We start from the raw sequence: 12,885 nt of genomic DNA, 5'->3' as shown, positions 1-12,885 counted from the left end.
TATCAGCACCACACTCTAATGAGACAGTTTTACCGCTTCTCAGGTTCTAATGAAATGTGAGGCTTTCTGCCCCACCCTATTCAGAATGCATCTACAGAATAAGTCTTAGCAGCAGTCTACAATTGGTTCCTCGGCAACAGAGTACCCCACAACTCATGTTGCAATTGTCCAGCCCTTTTTGTTTCAATGTCATCCTTTCTGGTGTGTGAGACAAAGATCACAGGGAGCTGGCTTGTTCTTCTTGCTGTCTATGCAAGTAATAAACTGTTTAAATCTAAAGGAGGCTCATCGTATCTTAACCAGTAGACTCAGTCAGGCCTTGGGCTCACCTCATCTTGTATGTATAAGCTTGACTAATGGCTGACAGCTACTCCTAGGTCTGGGTGCTTCTAAGTTCAAACTCAGCAGAAAAGAAAAAGCCCATTTTCAGTCCAAAATCCCAGAATTGAGTCTTGTTGGCTCTGACTGACCTGATTGAGGTCATATGCTCAACTCTGAACCAGTCACTGTGGCTAGGGGTTTGGCATGTATTGGTTAGTTTAAGTCATTTAGGGCCTATTACTGGAATGAGGTTGAGGTCAATCCCATTCAAATCTCATGGCTGACAAATTCAGGGCCCTGTTAGGAAAGGGGAAAGGAGGGAATGAATATCAGGAGGCAACAAGCAAAGCCCACTATACCTGTCTCCTTTCCCAGAGCAGGAAAGTATGTGTGTATTTTTGGGGATAGGGGGCCTGGATGCATAATTGTGGGGAGTTTGGCTTCTGGGGAGGAAGAGGGGTTCAGAGAGAGGAGCTTGGGGGCAGGGAAGCCAATCTAAATCTTTAGGTTTTAGGACTAGTTTACAACTTGGTCTTGTTTTCCTAACAGGATGGCTTTTGCAATCATAGGCATTTGTGGGTAAGGGACAGGAAGGAAATTGGTAATGCTGAGGGCACAGGATCCCAGAAACCTGTCCTTAGGGCATGTTCTTTTTGGGCCCTTACAACATTTGGGTGGAAGGTTAAGGGGGGAGCTGGTTGTGGGTCTCCCAGTGGGCCTCACCAAAGACCCCAATTCAGGAACAGGAGGCCACTTGTATAGGAGACCTGGTTCCTGGGCCCAGGGCTACCACTGACTTTCTGTGTGATCCTGGGCTAGGCATAGCTCCTCTTGGACCTTAGTTTCCGAATCTGTACAGTGAACTAGATCAGGATCTTCCTACTTTTTCAGTCTGAAGGATATCTTTAATTATTTTTTCCTACATGCTATTGCCTTTCACCCCTTCTCCTTGATTGTTATTGTTTGTTTTTATACAGTTTATTGTCTTTTGGAGAAAAATCTGCACAGTAACCACAGATGAAGCCATTTCTGTGTCTTTAATCTTCCTTTTGCCTTTACAGCAATTCCTTTTTTTTCCCATTCTATTCTCATGTTTCTTTTGCTGATTTTCTAGAGTTCTTTCCTTCTTATCCAGGCCATATCTCACAAGTCTATGTTTGGGTTTCTCTTTGCATAATCCAAGGAATTGTAAATTTTATCAAAGCCTATTTTGCCACTGCCAAAATGGTCCAAATTTGAAGACAAAGATAATATCTGGTATGTTCTTGTACATTTTGATTAGTCTTTCTCAAATTTCTCGCTAGATACTGTTGCCTTCCAAGGGTAAAGCACATCTACGGCCATTTGTTTCTGCTGAAACAGTTGGGATGTCACAAACTTCCTCACCTGGCTCTTTACTTGTATCATTCATAATCGTGGCTGGTCATCAGACAGCCAGGGAGGAAAAAAAGCCCCCAGTTGTGTTTAAAGGGTTTGTATACTTATCAATCTAAGATTGTTGCTCTAACTTACTGTCTCTCATATTTTTATTAATGAAAGTTTCAGAGAACACCCATCAGAACTTTACAGGAGCCTGGGTCTGAGAGTCAGAGACAAGATATAGGGGGATTTGGGAAACGAATTATCAATGCTACTTCCAAAACATCTCTTAAATTCACCCACTTCTCTCCTTCTTCATTGCTGCCACCCTGGTCCAAACCATCATCTTCTTTCACCTAGTTGAATCCTCACTGGTCTCTCTGTTGCCACACTTGCTGGCTCCAATCCATTCTTTACTCAGTAGCCAGAAGGATATTTTAAAAATCTAAATGGTGATCATGTTCCAACTCTGCTTGAAACCCTTCAGTGCACTTCTCGTTGATTTTAGAATAAGAACCCAACTTAGCATCACAGTTTACAAAGGCCATCTTGCCCTTGCCTACTTCTCCAGTCTCACCTGTTTTTTTTTTTTTTCGTGGCTCACTGGTATGGGCATCAGAACCCTTGACCTTGGTATTATACCTACCACTAACCAACTGAGCTAACCAGCCAGCCCTCAGTCTCACCTCTTCTTGCTCAACCACTCTGACTACACTGGCCTTTTGGGTTGAATCTGTTTGGGGATCATTGAGCCTCCTGGATCTCCTGGTATAGACCTGGGGAGTTACCTGTTATTATTTCATTGAATAGGTTTTCCATGTGTTTTTCTTTGTCCTCCCCTTGTGGAACACCCATGATTCGAATGTTTGTGCAATTGAAGTTGTCTGCTAGCTCTTTTAGATTTTCTTCATTTTTTAAAACTTTTTTCCTTTTTTTTGTCCACCTGAGTTATTTCAAAAAGACTATCTTCAAGATCAGATATTCTTTCTTCTGCTTGTTCTAGCCTGCTGCTTAGGCTCTCAGTGTGTGTTTTACTTCATTGAGTGAATCTTTCAGTTCCATGAGTTCTGCTGCATTCTTTTTAAAGGTATTCATCTCTTTGTAAATTTCCTCCTTTATATCCTGGATTTTTTTTTTTTCTTGTTTCATTATGTTGTCTAACTGTGTCTTCTTGGACCTTAGTGAGTTTCCTTAAGATTGTTGTTTGGAATTCCTTTTCAGTCGTTTCAAGAGTTTCCTGCTCTATAGTGTCTGGTATCTGAGAACTACTGTATTCTTTTGGTGGTGTCATATTTTCTTAGGTTTTCATATTTCTAGTATCTCTACATTGATGTCTGGTCATCTGGTGGAACAGTTGCTTCTTCTACCACTCTGGAGTGGGCTTTGAGGACAGAGAAGTACACTTCTTTTTCTAGTCTCTGCTGGTGACTCTCCTTGTGTCAATGCAGTCGAGTGTCTGGCAGGCTGCCTGCACGGTGGTGGTGGCTACTGTTGTGGTGTCTAGCCACTTTTGCAGCAGCCATGGCTCTGGCTGTGGCTGTGATGGGCCACCTGCATGAAAGTGGTGTTTTCAGCTTGCTCTCTTGCCTGCTTCTCAGTAGAGGAGGTGGCTGCCCTTGACTCCTGCCTAGGACCCTTATATTGTTCTTAAAACTATCCTTATCTCTTCGACTACTCTCCAAGTTTCATAAAAGCAGGAAGTGCAATGCTGTCACTGCAATATTCCCCAATACCCAATATAGGGCTTGGGGAGATAGAGATCTTTTAAAAATGTACACCTGACCACATCACTTTCTGGTTTAACAGTCTTCAATGGCACATGGATCGCCCTTTGAATAAAGCCCAAATTTCCAACCATGGCCAATAGGTCCCTACCAGATTACCCCCTCTATGTCTCTACAGCCACAATTTTTGTTTCTTTTCTGATCCTCAAATGTGCCTTGTTATTTCCTGACTCAGAGTCTGTTCTCTTTGCTTGGAAGCTCTGATTAATTTCTCATCCTTTAGGCTTCAGCACAAATGTCACATCTTCCCAGAGCCTTCCCTGACACCTTGTCCAGTATTACCACCGTCCTTTCACTGACAGGTATTCTCAGTCATGAACTCTGTTTCGTTTTCTTCACAGATCTGAAATTTCCTTGTACATTCATTTAATATTAAGTTAGTATTTAAGCACTTACCATAAACACTTCTCATAATTAACTAATAATGTGGCGTGATGCTTAATGCTTATCAATGGGCTCTTCAAATCCCAAACCCCTGATCTGTCGTGTTTGCTGATTTCTGTGGTGTAAACACTCCCACTGCGAGGGATTTCAAGCCAACAATTTGACCTCACTGAACATTTTTTTTTTTTTTTAAGATGACCAGTAAGGGGATCCCCACCCCTGACTTGGTGTTGTCAGCACCACGCTCTCCCAAGTGAGCCACGGGCCGGCCCTCACTGAACATTTTTTTGAGAAGAGAAGGGCAGTAACACACCATTTATAATATTTGCCATACTGATACAGTGGTAAATAACCTCAAGGGCATAGATAAAACAAAAGTGTAGTAAAATAATTGAGAAGTGGTGAGTTTTGAGTGTTTATTTTCTTGTTTTTAATACCATTTATTGAATTGTAAGTTAATTTTCAAGAATGGCTGCGTTTAAAAGCGACTGGCAAAATTTCTAAACATTCTTCAGTCGTCTCTAGTGAGCCTATATAACCAGTACATTTTTCAGATGAGCGACCTGAAGCACAGAAAGGTTAAGCAACTTGCTGAAGGTCGCAAAGCTAATAAATCTGTCTATTACTCCAGACTGTATCCTCGGAACCTAATACAGATAGTTGGCGTTCAATAAACAATGGTAGAATAATTAAAAGAGTACATATTTAACACTCTTCAAAAACATAAAAGGTAAATATCTTAACATTAAAAACATACACACGAGAGAAATTAACATCTCTTTAAAACTCGCTCACAATCCCGGTTAGATGACTACTTTGGCTTCCTTCTACTTTCAGCAGCGCTCCAGCCACTGCACGGTTTTACCATCCACCTGTGAACCGAGAAGGCTGCACCCAAAGATTTCTAACAATCTTGACACGCCCCGCTTTCCGTCGTTCCCTCTGTCTTGCCGCAAGGCTCTCTGGGAATGGTAGTGCTCATGTCTGGTAGCTCCAGGGGCAGCCGTGGCGAGCGCCCGACCGCGGAACTACAGGAGGCGGTGCGCGGGTCGCGAGGCTTCTCCGCCTCGCCTTTCCCTCCCCGCCTGCGCGCCCGCCCCAGTTATCATGGCGGCTCCCTTGGCCTTGGTGCTGGTGGTGGCCGTGACCGTGCGGGCGGCCTTGTTCCGCTCCACTCTGGCCGAATTTATTTCCGAGCGGGTAGAGGTGGTGTCCCCCCTGAGCTCTTGGAAGAGAGGTGAGGCCACTGGCTGGAACAGGCGACCAGGCCCTGCCTGCGCTGTCTGGGCCTCAGTGAATGGAAGGCGAGGGAAGTGACCGCAAGCTCTCGGTTCTCGGGGAATTGACCGGTTTCTGGGGTCCCTGGAGAGGGTGGGAGGGCGGGGCTGTTGAGGGATGGGTGGGGACCTGAGGGGGCGTGTCCCACTCGGTGTCCTGTGAGGGGCGTGGTCTGCGGAAGGGTTGGGATAAGAGGAAGGGGTGTTGTATGGTGTGTGATATGCGGAGGGGATTGGGATTTGCTTTGGTGTCGCGAACGGTGCTCTCTAGGCTAGGGTTTGGTGTGGGAGCGAGGCTGGGATGAGCGGACCTATCTTGCTAAAGCGAGGAAAGGTATGGAGTATGCTTAGACGCCTTTTCTCAGTCTGGCACTTGGAGTGTAGTTTTCCTACTGTTAAGTTCTTCATCAAACAGTAAACTTGGGTTGAAGGAGCCACAGGCTAGTGGGGTAGACAAATAGCTATAATAATTTATGAAAAGTGTACTTCCTGTGTCCACCCAGTTCCTTCCTTCGTGTTCTGACCCTGAAAAAACTGTCCCTTCCTTTTTCACTTTCCTAAGGATGTGCAATTTGAGCTGACTCTTGAACGACGTACTTAGGGTTTCGAAAGGGAGATTAGAGAAAAGGGAGTTCCAAGTAGCAGAAGGTAAATAAGATCTAGAAATGTTCAAGGATGTGAAGGGCTGGCAGGTTAGCTCAGTTGGTTAGAGCTTGGTGATGATGACACGAAGGTCGGGTTCAATCCCTGTACCGCCTAGTTACCAAGAAATAAAAAAAAAAAAAAAAAAGAAAGAAGAAAGGTTTTAAGGTGCGAAATATCCAAAGTAGGGGAGTAACAGGGTTTACTGAACTACAGTATACATACAGTGCACATAAAATAAGTGTAGAGCTTAATGAATTTTTACGAACCATATACACTCATGTAGCCAGGACCCAGATCAAGAAACATTACCAGCTCCCCAGAAGTCCCCGGAACTTTACATGCTAGAGTTTTGATGTCATCCCGTAGACATTTTGGAATGGGAAACGGCATACCGAATGTGTGTTTTATGAATTGAGTTAAGGTTTCTAAAAATACTTCAGGGACTATGGTAAGCCTCCTCTCATTTAGTCCTCATAGTAATTCTATGTGATGGTGTTATTTCCCCCATTTTACAAATGAGGAAGCAGATTTAGAGAAGTTAGGTAATTTGCCCAGGTTTCCCAGTTGGTGAATGGTAATAAAGATGGTAGTATTTCATGTGCGTGATGGTAAGAGCTTGGATTTGATATCTTTGTATATAATTATTTGTTGAACTGAATTGTAGCCACTTGGTTCCAGCTTTCTTAATAACCAAGGCAGTATTAAGCCCTCCTTCTTCTGTACTCTTAAGCACTTCATGCTTACCTCTATTAAGAGCCATTTCTCACCTTATATCATAATTGTTTGTTTCTCACCTTATATCATAATTGTTTGTATATGTCTAGTTTTTCCACTGTACTATGAGCTCCTTGAAGGCCAGGACTCTGTTTTATTTATTCCTGAATTCGTTTGTGTCTGGCATAGAGTAGGTGTGTTGTTACTATCAAATAAATATAGAAGAAAATAAAGGGTAAGATATGATTATTTATAGGATAGGGTGAAAGATTCAAAGATGAGTCAATGCTATGTGGAGATTAAGAGCCCAGGTTCTCAGCCCAAATGTCCATCATCAGATGAGTGGATACGGAAAGTGTGGTATATCTACACAATGGAATACTACTCAGCTGTAAAAACGAATGAAATACTGCCATTTGCAACAACATGGATGGACCTTGAGAGAACTATATTAAGTGAAACAAGTCAGGCACAGAAAGAGAAATACCACATGTTCTCACTTATTGGTGGGAGCTAAAAATAAATAAATAAATTCACACACACACACACACACACACACACACACACACACACACACACACACACACACACACACACACACACACACACACACACACACACACACACACACACACACACACACACACACACACACACACACACACACACACACACACACACACACACACACACACACACACACACACACACACACACACACACACACACACACACACACACCCCAAAACCCCTGGGCGGGGGGAAGAAGACATAACAACTACAGTTCCTTGAAGTTGATACGACAAGCAAACAGAAAGGACATTGTTGGGTGGGAGGGAAGAGAGGGAGGAGGGAGGGAGGTTTTGGTAATGGGCCACAATAATCAACCACATTGTATATCAACAAAATAAAATTTAAATAAATAAATAGATAGATAGATAGATAAAAATAAAGATGACCGGTAAGGGGGAAAAAAAAAGAGCCCAGGTTCTGGACTCTCAGAAAAGTTTTGACTTTTTCTCTGGCTCTGCCACTTACTAGCTGTGTGACCTCACATCAGTTTTCTCAACTTTAAAATTGGAAATCATACTATATATCCCATTAACTGAGATAATCCATGTTGAAGCTCAGCACAGTAATGAAATTCAAAAAGACCAATTCTAAGGTTTTGAGTTTAGACACCAGGAAGAGGGTGACATAGGCTGAAAGAGGTGAGTCAGAAAGGATAGAGCAGTGTTTGTGTATATAAGGTGATAGCATGGTATTCAGAGGTTTTGGTATGGAATTTGGGACTGATGTCAGGGCTAGAGAAAGAGATTTGGTAATCACCCATCATCTGGATCTGAAGAAGTCAGGATAATTATTTGTTCCATAATGGGGGGAGGATACAGAATCTTAAGTATCACGTGTCTTCAAAGTATGCTTTATTTATTTATTTTTAAAATATGAAATGCTTCACAAATTTGCACGTCATCCTTGCACAGGGGCCTTGTTAATCTTCTCTATGTTTTTCAATTTTAGTATATGTGTTGCTGAAGCGAGCACCAAAATATACTTTCAATAGGATATTTTTTAAAGTAGCTGATTGTATTAAATCCTAAAAGGCAGGCATATAGAAATACTGAAGCAGGAGCCTTTCTTGTTTCACATAACATGTTGTGTTTTTTGAGTGCCCAATCTTTGGGTAAAGGGCCCTGGATCCAAATAGATTTTGATTGACTGTTGTATGGACTGATTTTTTTTTTTTTTTTGGAGATCCGACTGGACTGATTTTTTAATGGCAGTAAGTGAGAAGTTGTATACTTGGAGGGGATGATTGTTGTCTTCAAGTATCTGAAAGGTTGTATGTCAGTGTGTTGTCAGTCGTTTCATATGCAGATGACAGAATCCTAATCCAAACAGGCCAGATTATAATAAAAAGTAAATTTATTGGCCTTCATAACTGAACAGTTCAAGGATAGATCCTGACTTCAGGCCTAGCAGTATCCAGAGACTCAGTGATCTCATCAGAATTAATTCTTTCTACATCTTGGCATTAGTTGCATTCAGGCAGGCTCTTCCCAGATACTGGCAAGAGTGACCACAGGAAGCCTCTGCCATTTATAGCCTCATAGTGTCAAGTCCAGTGGGAAGAGGGTGACTCTTCTTCAAAGAGCACAACAAAAGCTCTGGAATGGAGTCACATTGAACTGATTTGGGTCATTTACCAATTCTTAAACCAGTTACTGTGGTCAGCCTGGGTCATGTATCTACCTCTGGAGAGGAGGCAGCCTCACCTAGAATGTGAAAGAGGAGGGTCTTCCATAGGAAAAACTAAGAAGTTGTTACCAGAAGAGGAGGAAATTGATGCTGGGCAGGCAAAAATGACATATCCATTACAATAAGAAAGAGATCTTTTTTTGTGTACCCATTAGTTTATATGATAGTCTAACTAAAATATATATGAATTTTCTGTGTGACAAAATGCAAGCATGGGCTTCTCCATTAAAAATAATAAGAAAATTAACAGTGATATAATAATTTCTGCATGCCAAACACTGTTCTTAGCAGCTTAGGTATTTTAATAAATTAATCTCTGTAGCGGCCCGGTGATGTAAATACTGCTATTAATCCCATTTTATAGATGAGAAAGTTGAGGCACAGAGAGATTAAGTCACTTGCTCAAGTTAAATAGTTAATCATGTGTGTGTGCGTGTGCGTCTGTGTGTGTGTGTGTGTGAGAGAGAGAGAGTAAGTGAGTGGAGATTCTTTTTTTTTTTTTTTTTCCCAAAAGATGACCAGTAAGGGGATCTTAACTTTTGACTTGGTGTTATCAGCACCACACTCTCCCAAGTGAGCCACGGGCTGGCCCCTGTGGAGATTCTAATAATGTTTTTATGAAGAGCTAGCAAGCTTTAGGCATGGCTTTTCACTCTATACCATCTTGTTTAGAAATCTGTCAGGAATAATATTGGAATCTGTCATATTTTCATCTTTGCTCAGGCTTTGACCTAAAGATCAGGAATTTGTATGGGTTTAGCTTCTTGAGTTCAAGGCAGAGCCCAACCTTTTAGTGATTATCTAGAAACCTACCTACCTCTAATGCAGCTGTGAGAGTCAGGGTCAGGAGGCACACTTCTGATATCACTACTTCAAAGTTCTTTATTATTAAATAAAATGTCACGCAGCTTCCCCTAATGTTAACATCCTACATGATCATGGTACAATGATTTAAACTAAGAGAATGACATTGATACAATACTATTAACTAAACCATAGTTGTTATTCAGATTTTACCTTTGTGACAGTTCCTTTAGCTTTTCCTTGTCTTTTATGACCTTGACACTTTTGAGGAGTACTGGTCAAGTATTCTGTAGAATGTCCCTCGCTTTAGGTTTGTCTGATGTATTCTCGTAGTTTAATTGAGGTAGTGGATTTTGGAGAAGAATATCACTGAGGTAATGTGATGCTCTCAGTGCACTGGATCAGAGGTGCATATTGAAATGCCTTATTGCTGGTGCTATTAACCTTAATCCCTTGGTTGGGGGTGTCTGCCAGATTTCTCTACTCTAAAGTTACTGTTTTCCCTTTGTAATTAAACATTTTAGGGGATATTCTTTGGGGCTCTGCAAATATTCTGTTTCTCTTTAAATTTTTGCCCACTAATTATTGCATTTGCAGGTTGAATATTCCTTATCTGAAATGCTTGGGACCAGAAGTGTTTCAGATTTTGAATTTTGGGGGGTTTTGGAATATTTGCATATATAAAACTGGTTGAGCATCCCTAATTCGAAAGTCAGAAATCAGAAATGTCCAGTGAGCCTGAACTTTGAGCATCATGTCGGGACTCAAAAAGTTTCAGATTTTGGAGCATTTCAAATTTCAGATTTTTTAGATTAGGGATGCTCAACCTGTATAGGTTGATCTTGCGGCAGTCATTACTATTGTGTTCTAATGGTGACTTTTATATTTCCCTCATTCCTTCTTCATTTAATAATTAAAGTTTTTCTGTAAGGAAGAGTTGTCCTTTCTTCTTTCTTTCTTTCTTTATTCAATCACTTATTTATTTATCTATTTATTTTGGCTGGCTGGTCAATCATTTTTTTATATCAGTATAGGTTTATGGATATTTATTTTATTCTGTGGATTATGATACTATCTTTATTTCATTGCTCAGGTTATTCCAGTTTTGGCCATTGGGGCCTCTTTCAGGTTGACTCTCTTCTTTTTATGTATGTCCCACCCACCTCTTTTTTTTTTTTTTTTTTTTTTTTAGCACTTCATTACTTTCTAGAACCACAACATGATCCAGGTTTATCTTGTATTTTCCTTGGTCCATCCCTGGAATTGACCACTTTTCCAAGGAACCCTTGCTTCTTTCATTAGAGAATGTTGTTTTGAAACCAAGATCTAGATGTTAGGTGTGTTCATTGCTACTGAGGTAACACTGCTTCTTAGGTCCTCTCAGCTAGAAAAATAAGGATACCACTGCTTTAGAATCAGCTGAATGTATGTCCTTCTTGATATGGGAAATTCAAAGACAATGTTTGTCTTATACTGGATGATATGCTATTATTATCACCCATAGGAAAAGTACACCAAGGTAACTAAATAAGAATTCTTGCTTCATGGGATAATTATCAGTTAGGAGTTGAGGGGCTTTATTAAAAACAAACACCTAGTATGTAGTATACATGCTACTGTATATTTTGTTTTAGAATAGTTGGTCATAATTACTTAGCTCTTATGGTCAACTATTCAATTTTTTTTACTTGAAATTTTAAGGTCAGTTTATTAAGTTCAATGATGAAAGCTATCAAAAGAATATTCTCCTGAAAATTATTTTTTCTTAGAAAAAAAGAAAGGAAAATCAAAACTCTCAGCATGGCCACAGATGCTGTGGCAGTCAAGAATCTCTGGGAGCTGGCTAGATAGCTCAGTTGGTTAGAGTGTGGCCTTGTAACACTAAGGTCAAGGGTTTGGATCCCTAAGGTCAAGAGTTTGGATCCCTGCACTGGCCAGCTGCCAAAAAGGAAAAAAAGAAAAACAGAAAAAAGAAAAAGACTCTGTGCAGATGGGGACAATCCGTTAGTTGGTTGAGTCACTCTCTGGGTCAGCGGGATTGTAGTCCGTATCATCCTCATCATCCTCCAGCTCTATGTCATCCATTACCTGGAACAAAGACTCATCTGTCTCCACTTTGTTTCTAGCATCCTCCAAGAAGTGGATACCAGATGTGTCAAGATTATGATCTGTTTCAAATAGCTGTTTCCCACTTTATTTTTTCCTGCTTGCTTTTCTTTCATCCGTTTCTTTTTAATTTCTAAGAGTTCTTCATTAAACTTGGCCTTTCAACTTAAATTCTCAGTTGTAACAGGAATGCCATGGAATAATTGCATTTTGGCTTCTTCTGCTTCTTTTCTTCCTCTCTTCTAGTTTTTATCTGATCTACTATTTCATTTAATTTTTCTTGCACAGCTATTACTAGAGTAAAGGTCATCACCACATTGAGATTTTCTTTGGCCTATAATGCTAATAATTGTAAAATGTCTGAAATACCATTATCTTCTTGATTTTCCTGGAAAAATGTTTTTCACATTTTATTTTATTGAAACATAATCGATTATACATATTTGTGGGGTGCAGAGTTGACTATCAGTATTTGTGTACAATATGTGATGATCAAATCAGGATAGTTGGCATATTGGTCATTACAAAACATACTCATTCTTTTTGTCTGTTAGCCAGTTTCTCCCCAAGTCCTTTCCCCCTGGGAGAATATTTCAAAAGGGGAGCATCTTTTTTTTTTTTTGGCGGCTGGTGGCTTTGGGGTAGGGGAGCTTCATCTGGAAATTTTTCACCATATCTGAACCTGAGAGAAGTCTAGACCGTTGCAGTATCTTCTCTAGCTTCAGTTGTCACAGTAATGGTGAAGCTGGGTGGATTTTCTGATAATGCTGTGAAGGTTAGGAGTAGGTGGACTAGAGTCTCCAGCTCACTGCGTTGCTCCTCACCGTAATCCATCATCGTTGTCCTGGCTGCTGCCCGTGGATCACCCAGACATCTGCGTGGTGTGTTGCAGCCGAGACCGCAGCTGCGCAGGGCAAGTGGGCGGCAGCCAGGCCTTATGGTCAACTTTTCTAAGATATTAGTTGTGGGGTAGGAATCCCAAGAAGCAAGAAATGTTATTCCCTTGCTCTGGTGTATTTTTCACAGGTTTTATTTTGGAGAGTACACCAGGAAAAAGAATGGCTTAAAACTATGGGTTCTTTGGGTTTTTTTGAATTTTTGGTTTTTTCCCCAAATACACGTTTTATCAAACTGACTTTAAAATGTTTTCAGCAAATTATTTTTGGAACATTGTTATATATATTAGACCTTGACGTCTCTAATTTTTTTGGTATACATTAGAGTAGCTTCAC

General features: G+C 40.8%; 1 protein-coding gene, 1 non-coding gene and 1 pseudogene across 3 annotated transcripts in view; 1 reads left to right on the top strand and 2 right to left on the bottom strand.

Moving 5' to 3' along the window:
- Window positions 1-4,949: 4,949 nt before the first annotated feature.
- PIGU (phosphatidylinositol glycan anchor biosynthesis class U) overlaps window positions 4,950-12,885 on the top strand; it is an 87,388-nt gene continuing 79,452 nt past the window's right edge. Inside the window, exon 1 of one of the 2 annotated variants that reach the window (XM_063107878.1) lies at window positions 4,950-5,085. In XM_063107878.1, coding sequence (XP_062963948.1) covers window positions 4,956-5,085 — 130 coding nt within the window. In that variant the 5' untranslated portion in view covers window positions 4,950-4,955. The remainder of the gene's footprint in view (window positions 5,086-12,885) is intronic. The other variant, XM_063107888.1, reaches the window with a different exon arrangement.
- On the bottom strand, window positions 7,924-8,029 carry LOC134365334 (U6 spliceosomal RNA). The gene has a single exon (XR_010022043.1). It is a non-coding gene; the product is annotated as a U6 spliceosomal RNA (small nuclear RNA).
- LOC134373553 (RWD domain-containing protein 1-like) lies at window positions 11,552-12,490 on the bottom strand (annotated as a pseudogene).

The sequence above is a fragment of the Cynocephalus volans genome, chromosome 1, assembly GCF_027409185.1.
Source record: "Cynocephalus volans isolate mCynVol1 chromosome 1, mCynVol1.pri, whole genome shotgun sequence".
Taxonomy (NCBI): domain Eukaryota; kingdom Metazoa; phylum Chordata; class Mammalia; order Dermoptera; family Cynocephalidae; genus Cynocephalus; species Cynocephalus volans.
Note: the sequence above shows the minus strand (reverse complement) of the source record. Positions and strands in the feature narration are given on the sequence as shown.